Raw genomic sequence first — 21,300 nt, forward strand, 5'->3', positions numbered from 1 at the left:
CAGGCCAGCAGTGGGGGGCAATTGGGGGCAATCAGGCCAGCAGGCAGAGTGGTTAGGGGTGATCAGGCAGGCAGGAAGGTGAGCGGTTAGGAGTCAGTGGTCCCGGATCCCGAGAGGGATATCCGACTGCCAGCTTAGGCCCAATCCTACAATAGTCTTGGACATCCCCAGAGGGTCCCAGATTGGTGAGGGTGCAGGCCAGGCTGAGGGACACACACCCTCATAGTTTTTAAATAGTAGTTTACATCTATCTATCTATCTATCTATCTATCTATCTATCTATCTATCATCTATCATCTATCATCTATCTATCTATCTAATCTATGTCACAAAGCCTGAATGAAAGGGTACACTTATTTTTTCAATTTATTTTCCTTGGTATAGTATTTGAATTCAACAAACATTTAAGACACCATGTCAGATAATGGACTGTGGGGAGGATATTAAAAACTGATAATACATTTACTGTCAAAAGGAACCTTACTATTAGTAGGGAAGAGAAGTGTCTATAATACAGTAAAAGCAATTGAGATAGATGCCATTTGAGAGGTACAGAGTTGTATTTTTTCATTTATATCCTTTGATGAAGTGTAACGTACTACCTGAAAAGTTAATAAAATTATATGTTTAACATGATCTCAGGGACTGTTTAGCCAATTTAATCTTCACTACTATATTGGCAATAAAAAATATATTTTTAATACTAGAGGTTCACTATAAAAGCAAAGTAAATGTAATTTAAACATTTCAGAATTATAATTATAAATAATGACATTTTTAAAATGTGTTCTTTTTTAGGTTTATGATGATGGTAGATATGTTTACCTTGTTACGGATTTGATGAAAGGAGGAGAACTACTTGACCGTATTCTCAAACAAAAATGTTTCTCGGAACGGGAAGCTAGTGATGTACTGTTTGTGATAACTAAAACAGTTGACTACCTTCATTGTCAAGGAGTAAGTTGTAGTTATATTATTTCCTGTAGTTCTGTGACTTGTATATTCATAAAATTATATGTAGGGTATACCACTTAAAGTGAATTACTTTTTTAGAGAATATATATTTTATAGAGAACATACTAATAAAACTCATAAAGTAGTGAAGATTATAGAATTAGGAAGTTGGAAAATGTTATCATTTTGTTCATTCTGCCTATTGACCCTGATTTAGTAGCATATTAGTTTTAAAAGTGGTTTGGATTATGTAATTGACTCTAACCTTGACTTTGAAATTATTAAACCTAATCAATTTTTTTTTTATTGATTTCAGAGAGGAAGGGAGAGGGAGACAGATAGAAACATCAATGATGAGAGAGAACCATTGATTGGTTACCTCCTGCATGCCCCCATTGGGGATTAAGCCCGCACCCCAGGCCTGTGCCCTGCCCAGGAATTGAACTATTACCTCTTGCTTCAAAAGTCAACACTCAACCATTGAACAACACTGGTCAGGCAAACCTAATTAAATTTAAAAGTGAAACATAAAAGGATTATCCAAGGACATGTGAATATTACTCATATTATGCTATACCTAACATATAAAGTTCTGGCAATGAAAGGACTTTATTTCTTGATTCTTGCCAACCCCTCTTCCAAATACAGTAAGAATTTTTGATTCTGTACATGTGAAATATTAATCTATTAAAGTTTATAGTAGTGGAGCAGGTCTCATATTTTGCTACCTACCTGTTCATAAAGAAAGCAAATGTTCCCAAAAAAGGTCAACTCTAATTATGTACAACTCTAAAAGGAAACATTGTCAAAAATAATTTAAAAATTTAGTTTGAATCTGTTGTAATAGTGGATATGTATGCACATAAGTATAAACAATAAATTAATGATGAACTCAGAATTGGCACAGTGAAAATTCTACATGGTCCCCTTTTATAAATAAGAAAAATAAGCCAGTACTAAGTTTTGTGTCTGGTTTAATGTACTACATTTTTCAATATCCTATCTAATAATAGACAAACAGGGTAATTGACCGTACCTTCGCTATGCCTCCCATTGGCTAATCAGCACGATATGCAAATTAACTGCCAACAAAGATGGTGGTTAATTTCATAGGTAGGTGCCCAGCGGCTATCGGCTATCAGAGCCTGAAATCAGAGCTGAGAGGTCCCCTGCCCAGGCCTGACACCTTGGTCAGAAGCATTAGGCCTGGGCATGGGTGGAGCCTGGATGGTGGGGAGCAGGAGGGGCCTCCAGCGATGGTGGGGAGCAGGAGAGGAGAGCGCTATTGCAGGGTGCTGGGGGTCCCCTGCCCAGGCCTAACGCTTCAGTCAGAGGCATTAGGTCTGGGCAGGGGCGGTGCCAGAGATAGCAGGTAGCAGGGGCGGAGCCAGCAATGGTGGGAGCTGGGGGTCCCCTGCCCAGGCCTAATGCCTTGGCCACAGGTGTTAGGCCTAGGCAGGGGCGTAGCAGGAGATTGCAGAGAGCTGTGGGTCCCATGCCCAGACCTAATGCCTCGGTGAGAGGCATTAGACCTGGGCAGGGGTGGAGCCATTAATTGCGGGAGCTGGGGTCCCCTGCCCAAGCCTAATGACTTGGCCACAGGCGTTAGGCCTGGGCAGGAGCGGAGCAAGAGATCGCAGAGAGCTGTGGGTCCCCTGCCCAGGGCTAATGCCCCGGCCAGAGGCTTTAGGTCTGGGCAGGGGCAGTACCAGCGATTGAGGGTAGCAGGGGCAGAGCCGGTGATGGTGGGAGCTGGGGGTCCCCTGCCCAGGCCTAAGGCCTTGGCCAGAGGCATTAGGCCTGTGCAGGGGCAGAGCCAGCGATTGCGGGGAGCAGGGAGAGAGCTGGCGATGGTGGGGAGCAGGGGCTGAGCCCACAATTGCGGGAGCTGGAGGTCCCCTTCCCAGGGCTAATGACTTGGCCAGAGGCATTAGGCCTGGGCAGGGGCCAAGCTGGCAATTGGTGTGAACTGCAGAGGAAACACCTTTTCTGACCGCTCATGGCTAAGGTCCTTGTATGCCACTGGTAATATTCTTAATAACTTGGGTAATAAGAATCCAAATAAGTGATCTAGGGTTTTTTACCACACTCCTGGAGAAAAAAAGGAAGGTACGCTGCTGGAGGGTTAAGAAATGTCATATCCTGTCTTAGCTGGTTTTGCTCAGTAGATAATGCCTCAGCCTCCCCACTGCTGGGTCTGGGTTCAATTCTGACTAAGAGCATGTACCTAGGTTGCAGGCTCCTCTCTGGCCTGGGCCCAGGTCAGGGCTCATGCAGGAGACAACCAATCAAAGTGTTCCTCTCACTTTGATGTTTCTCTCTGTCTTTCCCTTTCTCTTCAACATTCTCTAAAAATCAATGGAAACATATCCTCAGGTGAGGATAAAAAAAAGAAAGAAAGAAATGTCATATCCTATGAAAGGCACATCTTGAAAATGCCTAAAGAAAGTTGTCATTTTTTCATGGTAAAGGGACTGGAGTCTGTGTTGATGAAAACACCTTGGTGGCTGCGGTGACTGGCAGTGGCTGCAGCAGCAGGGTGATGGGGCTTGTTCCTTCCCCTGATCAGCCGGGTTGCCTCCCACAAAGGGAGGCCAGACTCTGGCTTAGGCCCGCTCCCCAAGGGGAGCAGAGAGCAGGGAGTAGGACATCCCCTGAGGGCTCCCAGTCTGTGATAGGGGGCAAGCTGGGCTGAGGGACCCCACCACCCTCCAGTGCACAGATTTTTGTGCACCAGGCCTCTAGTTATAAAATATGAACTATATATGGCTATTATAATTTAATTGCTTGATTCTTTTTATCAAAACTCTCTAAAATAAAGGGTGACCAGCTATTTTGAGAAAAGGACAATGATAAGCATCTTTTCTTTTTAATTTATTTTTATTCATTTATTTAAATTTAATGGGGTGACATTGGTTAATAAGATCATATAAGTTTCAAGGATACATTTCTGTGAAACATGATGTGTATTTTACAAGAGGGCCAAGTGTATGGTGACGGAAGATTATTTGACTTTGGGTGGTGTGCATGCTAAGCACCTTTACTTTAGTATATTATTTTAGAAACTTTCAGTTTTTTTATGTCAATTAAATAAATTAACGACAGAGATGTATTTAGCATTTCTATATGCCAGGCATTATAAAAAGTATTATACAGACTCAAATATGAGTAAGACTTGGTCCTTGTCTTTAAAGATCTTTCAGTGTAGTGAACTGCTGATTAAGATAGAACTATATTAAATGAAGTGGATAATAATCAGTAAGAAATTTATAATGTAGAGAATTTTAGAATATTTTGCATACCTAGCATTTTATTTGATTTTTACTTTTTGTTTCTATATTTCTGCTGATAGTTTCATGTATCAAAAGCATGTTTTCTTTTACTTTATTGAGATAGTTATAATAGCCACTTTATTATTTTTAAAAAATATATATTTTTATTGATTTTTCACAGAGAGGAAGAGAGAGGGATAGAGAGTTAGAAACATCAATGAAAGAGAAACATCGATCAGCTGCCTCTTGCACACCTCCTACTGGGGATGTGCCCGCAACCAAGGTACATACCCTTGGCCGGAATCGACCCTGGGACCTTTCAGTCTGCAGGCCAACACTCTATCCACTGAGCCAAACCAGTCAGGGCTATTTTTTAAATGTTTTATGTTTAGTCCTGTAAATTTTGAATAATACATTTTTATCGAGATACAATTCACAAATAATGCTAAGGTTTACAAAATTTATGCATTTATATGCTGCAATATCATTACCACCCTAACTTTAGCTAGCACCTCCATCATATTATTTTGAAAATTGTCTGTATATTTACCACCCCAAGTAATACAATATACAGATGATATATTATAGAATTGTACTAGAGGCCCGGTGCACAAATTCGTACATGAGTGGGATCTGGCCAGCCCACCTCAATGGGGATCCTTCGGGCTGAGCTGGCAGGGGGAAGGGCTATGGCTGGCTGGGGGGAGAGGCCACAGATGGTTGGTTGGCTGGTCCTGCCCCCAATTAAGGTGTTTGGGGCAGATCAGGGGCCGGACTGGCCCGAGGGGGGCCAGTTGGGGCCAGATCAGGGTGGTTGGCTGCCACAGTGCATGTCATAACCACCGGTTGTTCTGGTTGTGCCACCATTCCAGTTGCTGGGATTTTTATATATACAGACTAGTAGCCCGGTGCACAAAATTCATGCACATTAAAAGGGAATTAATTGCCCTAACCTGTTTGGCTCATTGGATTGAGCATAGGCATGTGGACTCAAGGGTCCCAGGTTGGATTCTGGTAAAGGGCATGTACCTTGGTTGTGGGCACATCCCCAGTGGAGAGTGTGCAGGAGGCAGCTGATCGATGTTTCTCTCTCATTGATGTTTCTAACTCTCTTTCCCTCTCCCTTCCTCTCTGTAAAAAATCAATAAAATATATATATTTTTAAAGGGAATTAATTAGCAGAGATATTTTAATATTGCTGTTTGCTCTTTCTCTATAATAGAAGTGTGAGAGATGAAAGGAAATTATTAAAATATGTATGAAAATAATATATAAATTTATTAATAAATAAACAGTAACAAAAGGATATAACAACAGAGGCATTATATAAAATCAAAAAAAACATGATATAAAAACAACAGTGATGCAAACAATGACTGATAAAGTGATTAAACTTATTCTAATATCTCCCTATACACCACATTAAGAGTGAAAACACTTTCAGAGTGCTTGACTAATTTCCCTTGTGATGAAGTACTTAGAACTTTAACTGTAACATCACATGCTCTTCAAACTCGAGAGAAAGCAACATATAACTGACCATGTGCAAAAACGGGTTCAGGTAGGAATATGACTACTTTGTCTAGAGTTTGTCCTTGTGATTTATTAATAGTCATCACAAATGCTGGCATCACGGGAAACTGTCGTCAAATCAATTTAAATGGGAGGCCAGTGTCAGATGGGGACAAATTAATTCTTGGAATCAGAACAGCCTCTCCCTCTGCAGATCCTGTTAATACTTCAGCTTTGATAATGTTAGGTCGTAATCTTTTGATAATAAATCTGATACCATTACAAAGACCCCATTTACTATTGAGATTTCTCAATAGCATGATGATTGCACCCACTTTCAATTTTCATTTATGACATGACATTCCCGAAGGAGTAATACTATTAAGAAATTCGATGGGAGTAGCATCATCTGTGGAATCAATGGAAGAATCATCACTCAAATATGTGTGAAAATCTCCATCAAGTATATCCAAATTTTCTTCATTTAATTTTTGAACATGCTCATTTTTTAGACAAAGAATTGTTCGTTTAGATATATGTTAATATTATCTATAGCAGTGGTTCTCAACCTTGGCTGCACATTATAATCACCTGGGAATCTTTTTAAAATCCTGACTCCTGGGCCTCATCCTCCGGAAATTGTTTCTTTGTTATGGAGTGGGGCAACAACATTAGTAACAAGGAAACAGAATTTCCGGAGGATGAGGCCCAGAAATCAGGATTTTAACAAGATTCCCAGGTGATTCTAATGTGCAGCCCAGGTTGAGAACCATTGATCTATAGATATAGTATTTCCGAAGTAAGCTTCAATAATAGATCCATTACAAATCATTTCACTTCCATGCTTTGCTCCGAGGGTGGGTTCCTGCCTGAAACCTCTCCCTGAGGGCTGGTTCCTGCCTGAACCTCATCCTCCCAGAAACAGCTGGGGGAGGGTGCAGCCATTTCCAAGACGACCACTGCAGGACTGATTTCCTTCCGGTTGGACACACTTCTGGCCATGATGTTACACAGAGGGTTTTTATATAAGTAGATTAAAACTTTATTGTGGGTAGCTGCTACAGTGTTTGGACAGGTTCAAGCTTTGGACTGATGAGAGGGCACAGTCCTCTCATTGCCACGTGCAAGTTCCAGCTTGGAGGGCAGGGCCCTCCCAGCACAATTATAGCCAAAAGCTATAGTTGTAAGCTTGAACCTATGGTCCGAACACGTGGCCCCACATGCCTGAGTGATGTAGGCTTGATAGAGTTCAGGTGCATGTAGTTGAGTAGGATTGAAACCCAGGAGAATGTTGTAAACAACTTGGTCATGCCCTTACTTTGCCTTGTGGCATTACTGCTATAAAATAAAGACATGACTGTGGGCATGGTTGCTGTCTCTCAGAGAAGCAGCATCCCACCGAGACCCTGCTTTCATTTTCTTGTCTGTCTTTTCTTAGCCTTTCAGCTGCCCCCACTCATGTTCACCCTTGGCGGTGCTGGCACAGCACACTTTATAAAGATATGCCTCCATGCCCCGAGGGCGGGTTCCTGCCTCAAACCCCGCCCTCACTGGAAACAGCACCAGGAAATAGCTCAGGAGAGGGTTCAGCTGTTTCCAAGACAACCCCAGCAGGACTGACTTCCTTCCGCTTGGTCGCCAGACTGGTCGTGATGTTACACCACCCAGGATTTTTATATAAGTAGATAACTAAAATCTGTATAATTTTATTAAGCAATGTCACTCTAATGCAACAGACTGATGAATCTCAGAGGGAAGGATGGTGGCAGAAAGAGATTAACCAAAGAACAAATATGCATATATGCATAACCCATGGACACAGACAGTAGTGTGGTGAAGGTCTGGGGGAGGGTGGAAGTGGAGAGTAGGGGGTCATTTGGGGAAAAAGAGGATATCTGTAATAATTTCAATAATAAAGATAAATTTAAAAAATAAAAAATAAGTTAAATTCTTGTCTTTTAGTTCCAATGTGGTTCATCTTGAATTTAGAATTGATTGATTTTCTTTTTTTCTTGAAACTGTTCTATTTTCTTGTTAGTTTTTTTGTGTGTTTTTTTGGTATGTCACATAATTTTGGATTGTATACTGCACATTAGAATATTAAATTTTGGAGATTTTTTATTCTGTTATTTTTCTCCGATGATTTTTATTGATTTTCATTATTGTTTTGTTTTATTGGATAATTTTCTTGTCATCGTTTGCACAGAAAATTCTGCCTTTTGGGTAGCAACATTGGTCTCTATCTTTCATATTAATACAAAGTACTTTGAGCCTCTTCTACACATTTGAAATTTTTTATTGAATTTATTGGGGTGACATTGGTTAATAAAGTTATTCAGGTTTCAGGTGCACAAGTCTATAATACATCATCTGTATATTGCATTGTGTGTTGACCCCCCAAATCAAGTCTTTTTCCATCACCATTTATCCCCCCTTTACCCTCTTCTACCTTCCCTCACCCCCTCACCCCTCTTCTACACATTGTTGATTCAGGAGCAATTTTTTATTTGTTGAGAGAGAGAGAGAGAGAGAGAGAGAGAGAGAGAGAGAGAGATCAATTATTATATGTGCCCTGACTGAGGATTGAATCCACAACCTTAGCATATCAGTATGGCACTCTAACCAACTGAGTTATGTGACCAGAGCTCAGGGGTAGTTTTGACTTTTTAATTTACAGTATCCCTCCACTCAGCATTAAAGTTTTCCCAGCATCTCTTTTCTGGTTTTCCAGGCCAGAAAGACTGTGGGCTTTTCCACGTGTATCTTCACCACCACTGTGTGACACGGGACTGTACTTTCCCCTTGCCTAAAAGCCATTCATATAGTTCCCTGTATTCCTTCCTTCAGCCAAGTGTGTATTCCCCACCCAAGCCTGTCTGTTTCTCTTCACTCCCCAGTACCTTCGGGTAGTTCATTTTTCTATTATGTTCAGGTTTTATAATTGTTTACTATGGGGAGGGGCATATTAGGTAGGATCTTAGTTCATTATAAACAGGAGTGGAACTGAGAATTGAGTTTTGATACTTTGAAATTGGAAGTTATTAACAAAACTGGTGGTTTGAATAGAAAGCAGAACATCTATCTGATAGATATTATTTTCTCTGTATACTTTCAAGATTATATAGGACAAAGTATCATTTCAACATTGTATGATTAAAAAGTTATTTTCCTTGCCCTAACCAGTTTGACTCAGTGGATAGAGCATCGGCCTGCAGACTGAAGGGTCCCAGGTTCGATTCTGGTCAAGGGCATGTACCTTGGTTGCGAGCACATCCCCAATAGGAGGTGTGCAGGAGGCAGCTGATCAATGTTTCTCTCTCATCTATGTTTCTAACTCTCGATCCCTTTCCCTTCCTCACTGTAAAAAATACATAAAATATATTTAAAAAGTAATTTTCATAGAAATATATTAACATAAAATGTTTTATTTCACAGATATTTATTTAGCTATAGAAATATAATATTTTTTTCTTTTGTGTTCAAGGTTGTTCATCGTGATCTTAAACCTAGTAATATTTTATACATGGATGAATCAGCCAATGCAGACTCCATTCGGATCTGTGATTTTGGGTTTGCAAAGCAACTTCGAGGAGAAAATGGCCTTCTCTTAACTCCATGCTACACTGCAAATTTTGTAGCACCTGAGGTATTCTTTAAAACTTCAGTTTTTGTTTTTCACTCTTTCCTTTAGTTGAATGTATATAATGACATGTATATGTTATGGTTGCTAAGTAAAATTTGAGTTACCTTATCCATTCTCAACAACAAAGCTATTTAAATCAGTGAATTCTGATAGCCCCTTAGTATAAATATTCAGACTAAAAGTTAGCATCTGAAACTAACTTGAATGTAATAATTAGACTATTTCATTTTCCTGGGTGATGTACTAGTTTAAGAATTTATGGTTTTAGAGCTGGAAGAGAAAGTAGAGATAACTCTACCTTCAATATAGTAAATATTAAAAATGAGGAAACTGAGGCTTAAAGTACCTAAATAACATTTTCAAGACCCAGCATTCATTTAGTAATGAAGTCAAGATAGGTTTTCACATATTTTGGGTTGTGTTGAACATGAAGTAATTTGTACTATTTAGTATTACACATAACATATAAAGGCAGTGCTATCGCTGATTTCTTTTAGGATCTTAAAATTCTTGGAGAAAATAGCTTCACATGGGTTTTATAAGCAGTCAACTTTTTCTTGGCAAATATCATTCATACATAGATCTTGGAGGGAAGAGCCAGGAAAGGTGAGGCTTCAGTGGTTCTGACAAAGGAGGCAAAAACATAAATGGGGTTAAGATAATCTATTCAATAGTGTTGGAAAAATTGGACAGATATGTGTAAAAAACTGAAACTAGACCACCTTCTTACACCATACTCAAGAATGAACTCAAACACTTAAATACAAGTCAAGAAACCAGGAGAAACTAAGATGGCGGCATAGATAAACACCGGGAAATAGTCGCCTCACACAACAATTGATAAATATCCCAAAGGACGGAGCAAACATCGTCCAGAACAACAGGAAGGCTGGCTGGGTGTAATTTCTATAACTAGAAGAAAAGAAAAGCACGCTGAGAGCCAGAGGAGCTGCGGAGGCTGAGTGCAGAGGTACGGCGGCGGCTCGCGCGAGCGGAAAGGGGGTGGCACCTGAGGATGTGGCTGTCTTTTTGAATCACAAGCTCCCGACTGCTCTGAACTCCGGTTCTGGGAAGTCTCTGGGGACCCAGGACTCATACGGGGAGAGGCTGCTCTGTCAGGCGGCAGCGGGCGAACTTGAGGGCGGATTTCCCTCAGAGGTGCTTGCAGCCGTTACCGGGACACTGAGACGCGCGACTCCGGGCGCGGAGAATCACCATAGCTTCTTTCTCCGCCCTTTTGACTCCCTGAGACCCCGCCCCACCCAGGCTGCGACAGAGGCTTTTGCATGTGAATGTACCTAACTACAGCCCAGCCAAGCAGACCCGGAACTTCCAAGAGAAGGCCCAAGGCCCCGCAGCGGCTTGCATTGATTCACAGCTGAACCTCTCCGTGGATCCGGCTGTGTGGCCTCAGGCAGGGGCTGAATTAGCACCTCCTTAGATCCAGGAGCCACTGTACCCAGTGGTCAGAGGGGGACCATTCTCCCACTTCAGACACAGCTGCTTCCCACAGCCAATTGGCCTGGAGGTCAATTCCTCCCAGTGATCCTACAACAACCAAGGCACCAAGAGTGCACCAAGAGTGTCCACCCCAGGTAACTGGGGAGGCTGAGCCACTGGGCCCTACAGGACACCTGGCGCGCAGGGCCACTCTATCAACACAGGGAAGCAGCCAAAATGCGGAGACAAAGAAACAGGTCACAATTGGCAGAAACGGAGGAGGGCAGACGACTGGATATAGAGTTCAAGGCCACGTTTATAAGGTTTGTCAAGAATTTTATGGAAACCGCTGATAAATTTAATGAATCCCTCAAGGAGTATAGTGAGACCATGGAGGACATGAAAAAGGACCAACTAGAAATTAAGCATACACTGACTGAAATAAAGAATAATTTACAGAGATCCAACAGCAGACAAGAGGATCCCAAGAGTCAAGTCAAAGATTTGAAATACAAAGAAAGAAAAAATACCCAACCGAAAAAGAAAAAAGAAAAGAGATTCCAAAAATATGAAGATAGTGTAAGGAACCTCTGGGACAACTTCAAGCGTACCAACATCAGAATTATAGGGGTACCAGAAGGAGAGAGAGGGCAAGATATTGAAAACCTTTTTGAAGAAATAATGACAGAAAACTTCCCCCACCTGGTAAAAGAAATGGACTTACAAGTCCAGGAAGCGCAGAGAACCCCAAACAAAAGGAATCCAAAGAGGACCACACCAAGACACATCATAATTAAAATGCCAAGAGCAAAAGATAAAGAGAGAATCTTAAAAGCAGCAAGAGTAAGACAGTCAGTTACCTACAAGGGAGTACCCATACGACTGTCAGCTGATTTCTCAACAGAAACCATGCAGGCCAGAAGAGAGTGGCAAGAAATATTCAAAGAGATGAATAGCAAGAACCTGCAACCAAGATTACTTTATCCAGCAAAGCTATCATTCAGAATGGAAGGTCAGATAAAGAGCTTCACGGATAAGAAAAAGCTAAAGGAGTTCATCACCACCAAACCAGCATTATATGAAATGCTGAAAGGTATTCTTTAAGAAGAGGAAGAAGAAAAAGGAACTCTTACCATTTGCCACAGCATGGATGGAACTGGAGAGCGGATAAATAAAACAAGATCTCACTTATTTGTGGAATATAATGAACAACATAAACTGATGAACAAGGACTGATCCAGAGACGGAGAGGCTTTGATTGGACTGTCGGGCCTTGGAGGGAAGGTAGGGGAGGGTGGGGGCAAGGGGGAAGGATCAACCAAAGGACTTATATGCAAGCATATAGGCCTAACCAATGGACACGGACAACGGAGGGGTGAGGGGATGAGCGGGGGGGGGGGGTAGAGGGTACACATATGTAATATCTTAATCAATAAAAAAATATATATAAAAAAAGAAACCATGAAAATTCTAGAAGAAAATATAAGCAGTAAAATCTCGGACATTTCCTGTAGCAATATTTTTTTTCTGATATTTCTCCTCGGATGCTCTGCTTTCTATTCAAAACCACCAGTTTTGTTAATAACTTCCAATCTCTCCCTCCCCCATCTCTCTCTCTTTCTCTCCCACCCCACTCACTTTCTCTCTCTTTCTCTCTTTTCCTTGGGTATGGAAAACAAAAGAAAAAATTAGGAGATGGGACCAAATCAAACTAAAACATTTTTGCACAGCAAAAGAAACCATCAACAAAATTGAAACACAACTCACTGAATGGGAGAACATATTTGACACTGATAAGGGGTTAATATCCAAAATTTATAAATAACTTCTAAAACTTAACACCAGAAAAAATCAAAGAATTGAATTAAAAATTGGGCAAAGGATATGAATAGACACTTCTCCAAAGAGGACATACAGATGGCCAATACACATGAAAAGATGCTCAATGTCAGTAATCACCAGAGAAATGCACATTAAAACCGTAATGAGATATCAGCTCACACTTGTTAGAATGGCTATGGTCAATAAATCAAAAAATAAGTTCTGGTGAGGATATGGAGAAAAGGGAACACTCACGGATTTGTTGGTGTGAATGCAGATTGATGAAGCCACTGTGTAAAGCCATATGGAATTAACTCAAAAAATTAAAAATGTAACTGTTTTATGACCCATTGATTCCACTTTTGGGAATTTATCTGAAGAAACCCAAAACACAAATTTGAAGGAATATATGCATCCCTATGTTCATTGCAGCATCATTGACAATAGCTAAGATTTGGAAGCAGCCCAAGTGTTCATCAGTAGATGAACTGATAAAACAGCTATGGTACATTGACACAATAGAATACTGCTCCTCATAAAAAAAAAAAAAAAAAATCGTATCCTTTGAGACAGCATGGATAGACCTGGAGAGAATTATGCTAAGTGAAATAAGCCAATCAGAGCAACACAAGTACCATATTATTTCACTCACATGTGGAATCTATTGAACAAAATAAATTAAAAAAGAACCAGACTCATTAATACCAAGAACACATTGATAGCTGTCAAAGGGGAGCGTGGTTGGGAGGCTGGGTGAAAATGTTGAAGGTGTTAAGCAGAAAAGAAAAACTCATAGTTTCAGACAGCAGTATGATAATTACCAGAGGGAAAGGGGTGAGGTGATGTACAAAAGGATAAAGGGGGATAAATGATGATGAAAGGAGACTTGACTTGGATTGGATATCTGACTTGTGGTGGTGAAACACAATGCAATATACAGATGATGTACTGTAGAATTGTATACCTGAAACCTCTATAAACTTATTAACCAAAGTCACTCCAATAAATTCAATAATTTTTTTAAAAAAATGCTTTGAAGAGTTTTATTATCAAGTGATGAAGCCTCTGCTAGTAATAAATGAATATATATAAATTTTTAAGAATGAGGTTTTTGTTAGATTTGTCCCTGAAATTTCAGACTCTTAAAAAAAATTAGTAATGGTATATGTGAAATGAATTATCTTTTAAACTTAAATTAGAAATGTTCAAGCACCTATGCAGATATTTGAATATAGTAACATTATGGGGGTATAAATTCATTCCTTCATTACAGTGCCTAAAGAGTCCTTTTTCTCTAACATATAATTATAACCCTGGCTGGGTAGTTCAGTTGGTTAGAGCATCATCCCAATACACCAAGGTTGCTGTTTAGATCTCCAGACAGGGCACATACAAGAATCAACCAATAAATGCATAAATAAGTGGAAAAACAAATCAATGTTTCTTTCTCTCCTTGTCTCTGCATCTCTCTCCCTCCCTCGACCCTCTCTTTCTCTCTCTTTCTCGCTCCCCAATCCCTTTCTCTCTCTCTCTCCTCTCTCTCCCGCCCTACTCACTTTCTCTTTCTTTTTATCTAAAATCAATAAATAAAAATTTAAAAATAAATTGATTACAATCAACTTAACAAGGAGGAAATAATATTTATTCACTTTTTATATGTATCAATTCAATCAACTTCTTAAGATTTACATAGTAGATGTGCTTTTCTACTATACCTATGTCACAAAATTAATATATCTCTAAAATGTGTTATTTTATAAATGTAAATCCATAATAGTACTCAACTGATATTTAATGTCTCCTGATATATAAGAATTATCCTGAATTAAATGAACTAATAATAAATTGGTTGGATGTTGTTCCTGCAGCACTTTGTAGAAAAATGAGTGTGAATTTACTCTGCATTTTTCTCCTCTGGGCTGGATGTTTTGCTCCAAATATGAATTAAGTTGAACTTTAGAACAAAGGGAATGAGAATCTATGTTTATATTATTTTTTGCTAACTTTGGATACCAAATGAGAAAGAAGGCAATGGCATTAAATACTTTACTTCTGACTTATGTATTCTTGTATTTAACTTGATGCAAGTAGGAAAGTATCAAACACATGTTCTGCATTGTACTCTTTCACTCATCCCACTACCTTGCCTTGTTTCTTTTATGGCTATGCTAGAGACCAGGTGCACGAATTCGTGCACAGGTGGGGTCAAGCCAGTCCTCCCTGATTGGAGCCTATTGGGGCAGGATTGGCTGGGGAAGGGGCCGCAGGCAGTTGGCTGGCCGGCCCCGCCCCCCAATCGGGGTGGGGGGGGACCGATCAGGGCCACAGTGTGTCAAAGCAACTGGTCGTTCCGGTCATTCCAGCGGTCCAGCCCCTGGGTGTGTGTGTGTGTGTATATATATATATATATATATATATATATATATATATATATTCTTAATATTATAGAGCTTTGAGACCCACTCTAGAGAAAAAGTGGACTCCCTCTTCTTTGCCCATACAAAATGGGTTTAAGTGTGTTATAAATGTGTAAAACAAGGTTTTCATGATTGATGCTAATTAGATTAAGCACTATCATGCCTTCTGTGTCCTTTTTCTCATTAACTAGGAAGGTTATGAGTGTGTGAAATACTTATAGCTGACTCAATGAGTAACTCTCACCTATCCAACAAGTTCTTGGGCAGTCTTTTGACCTTGGCTGCAAATTAGAACATTTAAAAAATATTCTACTATCCCTGGCTGAGCATTGTCTTGATACGTCAAGGTTGTAAGGTTGTGGGTTCAATTCCAATCAGCATACATACAAGAATCAACCAATACGTGGGACAACAAATTGATCTCTCTCTCTCTCTCTCTCTCTCTCTCTCTCCTCTCTCTGTAAATAAATTAAAGTTAAAAAGAGATTTAAAAAATACTGTCGTAAGGGAACCATGGAAAATATGATGGTGATGTCCAGAACCATAAGAATATATGAGAAAAATAAATGAAATAGGTGGTGGTGGTGGGAAGCAGGAGAGGTTTAAGTTTTACTAAAGGATGCCAACTTGGGTTTACCATGATATGAGTAGTTTAACTGTACCTCATTATTTATTAAGTGTTTTTGTAGTCCCTACGTGAATTATTTACATAAGCCAGTTATAGAAGTATTTGATAGCCTCTCCAGCTTCTCTAGTTTGCACATATGTGTGTTCTTAGAAATTCAATTTAACTAGAAAAAAATTATATCTTGAAATTTAAATTAGTTGCTCATTATTCGTGTCTGGCAATTGTCAAAACCAAACATTAATGTATTGAGCCTCTTATAAATGTCCAATCTGATGCTTACACAGCCCACATTGTTAATGCATTAACAATGTTTCTATTTTGTTCCTGTGCCTAAAGGTTGTAGCAGTGGGCTTATTTTTCTGAATAAGAAAGCTTCATTTCATCTACTTTCTAACAAACTTTATTAACCTCATGGGGAAAACTCACATGAATATATAATGAATATATTATCTGATTTTTATTAACACTAGTGCCAAGAGCAAAAACCAGCTACCTACGTAAATTATTGTATGAAAAGTTAATGAAACCATTTACAATTTATCAAATGTGTATTTGTAATCCAGAAATATACTGATCTTTTCAAGACATAAGCCTTGTATATAAAGCAAAAATTAATCTTTCATAAGATCATATATTATGTCACCATCTCGTATGTAGCAAGGAGGCAGTTACAGATATTATAAGCCCAAGCTCTAGAGTAATTATACCTCCTCCACTACTTACCAGTTTTGTGGTATTGGGAAAATTACTGAACATTTGCCTCAGTTTTTTCATCTTTAAAATAGAAATAATATCTTCCTTATAAAGTCAGTGTCAGGATTAAAGACAGTGCTGTGTGTAATATATATTAAGGTTTTTATACATATTAATCTTAAATTTTTATGGCTCTATTTGTTTTTTCTAAGAGTAGAAGTGAAAGTTAAAATATTACAAGGTTGTTTTTTGTATGGTCCATGTTACTTACTCACTTGATTAATAGCCATTTATTCCATACTTGCTAATAGCAGAAGATTTTTGCCTTTAACATTACAAGAATCTATTTTTAAAATAATCTGTTTTTAAATTGTGAACATTTGTGAGATTATTAGAAGCACAACTTTCGTTCAGATGAGATAAAGGAATTTATACTGGGTAATACCAGATAATTATTTCTTTCTCAGGTTCTTATGCAACAGGGCTACGATGCTGCTTGTGATATTTGGAGTCTAGGAGTCCTTTTTTACACAATGTTGGCTGGGTAAGAAACCTTATGTATTCAAAATAATTCACATCAATATTTGAATTTCACCTGTATATTTTCATCTAGAAAAAGAACAAATGAAAATAACTTTAAGGAAAATTCTATTCACATTTCAAAATATTGTATATTGTTTTCTTATAAGATTGAAAAAAAACATAAATGTGTTTAATGAGGCAATATTCATATATATAATTTTACAAGTTTTCAATTGATATTGAATTATTTTTAAAAATTTAATTTTAATTTTATTTTTTGAATCATCACCTGAAGATATTTTTCCATTGATTTTTAGAGAGTGGAAAAGAGAGGGAAAGGCAGAGAGAAATATCAATGTGAAAGAAAGAAATCGATTGGTTGCCTCCTGCACATGTCCCAACCAGGGCCAAGCTGGGGAGGATCCTGCAACCCAAGTAGGTGCCCTTGACTGGAAAGAACCCAAGACCCTTCCATCTGCAGGCCAATGCTCTATCCACTGAGCCAAACTGCCTAGGGCTTGAATTAATTTTTTTTACGTACTTGAATCTGGCCCTCCTGCCACTAGAGATTTAATAAGATTGAGCTTTATAACAAATCTAAATAGTAACAGAATGCTAAATTACAGAAACACACAGTTGCCTTCTCTTGAAAGGACAAAATCCTACTAAACAAAGTAATAAATGGATTATGTTAATGTTGGAAATTTACAAGTCTTGTTTTGCTCTAATTATTTTTATTTAGGAGTAAAAATCTATGGCTATAAAAAAGGCTGGATTTTAAAAAAAATCAATGCATAGAATGGAATTTGAAGAATTTTAATAAAACTAGAGGCCCAGTGCACAAAAATTTGTGCACTCGGGGGGGGGGGGGTGCCTCAGCCCAGCCTGCACCCATTTGCACTCCAGGACACCTTGGGGGATGTCCACCTGTTGATTTAGGCCCACTCCCAGGGGGATCAGGCCTAAGCTTGCAGTCAGACATCCTTCTGGTAGCCAGGGAGCCCTTGGGGGATGTCCAACTGAAGGCTTAGGCCCCCAAGGGATCAGGCCTAAACCGTTAGTTGAACATTCTTAGTGATGCCATGGAGGTGGGATAGGCTCCTGCCACCACCTCTGCACTGGCCAGCCATGAGCCAGCTTCTGGCTGAGTGGCACTCCCCATATGGAAGTGCACTGACCACCAGGGGGCAGCTCCTGCATTGAGGGTCTGCCCCCTGGTGGCCAGTGCGCATCATAGCAACTGGCCATTCTGCCCTTCAGTCAATGTGCATATTTGCTTTTTATTATTATTATATAGGATGCCCCTCTTTCCCCCCTGTTGCCCCCTCTACCCAGCTCTTGCCCCCTACTTCTCTCTGGCCATCACCATCCTGTTGTCTGCATCCATGGGTTGTGCATATATTTTCTTTGGCTAATCCCTTCTTAAAATTCACTTCTTTAAATTTTTATTTTCAGATAAGTGCTTATAACTGCACTACTATATATTTTCTATTATATCATTTAGAGTTAAGATATTTTTAATTGAACCCTTGTAAATTTTAGCACAATTTAATAAATTATGCTAGAAGCAATTAGGAGATTTTTCATGTAATGCAGATACATTTCAATTAATATTTTATTAGTTTTTAATTTTTAATATTTTAATTTGAAATAATCTCATACATGTAAAAAAAAAACTATAAAATACTACAGCATATTATATGTACCCTTCACCCAATTTCTTAGGAGTTAATAATTTAAACATAACCATTATACAACTATCAAAATTTGGGATATATTTTTCTTATAATCTCTTTAATGTTACTTAACCCATTTACTTTGTTTTTGTTAATCTTCCCCCAAGGATATTTTTCCATTGAATTTTAGAGAGAGTGAAGGGAAAGGGAGAGACACATTGATTGGTTGCCTCCTGCACATGCTCTGATAGGGACTGGGGATCAAGCCAGCAACTAAGGTACATGCCCTTGACTGGAATCAAACCTGGGACCCTTCATCCCACAGCTAATGCTCTATCCACTGAGCAAAACAGGCTGCAGCTTAATTCATTTACTTTTAATCTATATGTGTCTTTATATTTAAAGTGGGTTTTGTTTTTGATTCACCCTCATAATCTGTCTTTTAATTGGTGCATTTATGCCACTGACTTTCAGAGTGCTTACTGATAGAGTTGCTGCCATATCTGGTGGCTTCTGGGGCTTCCAGGGCCCACCTGCCTGCAGCCCGGGACCGGATCCTATGACAGGTGGCAGGCAGGCGGCTTCTGGGGCTTCCAGGGCCTTCCTGCAGCCCAGGACCAGATCTGATCACGCGCAGCAGGCAGGCAGCTTCTGGGATAGCCCACGGGGGCCTGGATGGCGGTTAATTTTCCTATCTTGCTGATTAGCCAGTGGGAGACATAGTGAAGGTACAGTCAATTACCATGTTTGTCTATTATTAGATAAGATTATTATGTATTTAGGTTTGACTTTTTAGAGAAGGCATTTAGTATAATTAAAATATGCTTGATATAACAGAAGATTTATACATATGAAATCATCACACAATTATTTATTGGTTTGATGATCATTACATATGTCATTGTATTCTATGTATTTTATTATTGTTTTAGATATTTTTTAATTGGCTTCAGAGAGGAAGAGAGAGGGAGATAAAAAACACCAATGATGAGATAGAAACAATGATTGGTTGCCTCCTGCACACCCAACACTGCGGATCCAGCCCACAACCAGGGCATGTGCCCTGACCTGGAATTGAACCATGACCTCCTGGCCCATAGGTTGAGGCTCAACCACTGAACCATGCTGGCTAGGCTCCATGTACTTTTAGATATATTGTAAAATTCTGCAAACTATTTAGTTATAGCCCAAAGTAAGTGGTAAAGTTAAGAATAGCTAAAGTTTTCACATGAAACAAGGGATACCATTTCTGGATTGCTGCTTTCAAATATTTACTTTATGATAAACAAAAAATAAATGTTAGTGTATATATGTGTGTTTAGTGTTATATCAACTTTAATTATTACATGAGGAATTAAGACATTAACATGTTAAGACAAATTTCTCATACTTTTTAACAGTAAGACTTTTCATTCCTAAATTTGAATACTATTTTCAGTTTCATCTGTTAAAATGGTACAAAACTGATCACTTTCTGTCATTCTATAATTAATTTTAAGCTATTTTAACATTATACAAGGTATTTATCTTTCTTCCTTTCCATTAATATTGATCCACATAATAATTTTAATGCTCTGGAGCAGTGATGGCGAACCTATCACGCGTGTCAGAGGTGATACACGAATTCATTTTTTTGGTTGATTTTTCTTTGTTAAATGGCATTTAAATATATGAAAAAATATCAAAAACATAAATCTTTTGTTTTTATTATGCTTGCAAATATCAAAAAATTTCTATATGTGACACGGCACCAGAGTTAAGTTAGGGTTTTTCAGAATGCTAACATGCTGAGCTCAAAAGGTTCGCCATCACTGCTCTAGAGGGTTTTTTGTTATACTGATATAAATATTTAACTAACGTTTTTTTCATGGACATTAATTGAAATTATTGTTAACCTGTTTTCACTGATAATATTTATAAAATGTTAATGAATAAATTTGAATCAATAAAATAAACGCATTTCTATGAATATATAATATTAACAATTTCCTCATGGTAGGTATATCAGGTTTGTTGACTTATGCCTGGGAGAATACAAAATGTGCATGTTCATTGCAGTCTGATTTTAAGACTAACTTTACATGAAAAGCCACATTTATTTTATTTTACATGGATTAACTGATCAAGGGCAACAAGACTTTGATATAGACAAAATTCTTCATTTTATTAAATAATTAATTAGGATTAAGTTCATTATTTGAAGTATCAAATTTGATGTGCACAGTGAAGGGAATTAATAGATAATATTCTAATTTGCTAGATTAAATATTTGCATGTAGTCTTATGCTCATCACTTTCAGTTGTATTTCATATGTATAGTAGGCCCTATGTTTATTAAAATCTATTTTATTAATAGCTATACTCCGTTTGCTAATGGCCCCAATGATACTCCTGAAGAGATACTGCTACGTATAGGCAATGGAAAGTTCTCTTTGAGTGGTGGAAACTGGGACAATATTTCAGATGGAGCAAAGGTATAAATTATAAATATGTTTGTTACATTAATCTTAAATTGCTGAAATCTTTAAGTTATAGTCCAGTGTGCATGTGCAAAGTATATGATGGTGTTATATGTCAGCATTTTTTTTTCATTTTTTATTGTCTAAAGTTTTACATTTGTCTTCTTTTTCCCCAACTGAACCCCCCCCCAGCCATTCCCATTCCAGGAAAGCCCCCACCACCTCAATGCCTGTGTGCACTGGATATGCTAATATGCATGCAT

The 21,300-nt window shown here is 38.6% G+C and overlaps 1 protein-coding gene across 1 annotated transcript in view; it reads left to right on the forward strand.

The window, feature by feature from the left end:
- Window positions 1-21,300, forward strand: part of RPS6KA6 (ribosomal protein S6 kinase A6) — a 201,726-nt gene that overhangs the window by 157,362 nt on the left and 23,064 nt on the right. Inside the window, exons 17-20 of the mRNA XM_081115464.1 lie at window positions 799-957; window positions 9,223-9,384; window positions 16,848-16,924; window positions 20,935-21,052. Of these exons, the coding sequence (XP_080971590.1) occupies window positions 799-957; window positions 9,223-9,384; window positions 16,848-16,924; window positions 20,935-21,052 (516 nt within the window). The remainder of the gene's footprint in view (window positions 1-798; window positions 958-9,222; window positions 9,385-16,847; window positions 16,925-20,934; window positions 21,053-21,300) is intronic.

The sequence above is a fragment of the Myotis nattereri genome, assembly GCF_964212035.1.
Source record: "Myotis nattereri genome assembly, chromosome: X".
Lineage (NCBI taxonomy): Eukaryota > Metazoa > Chordata > Mammalia > Chiroptera > Vespertilionidae > Myotis > Myotis nattereri.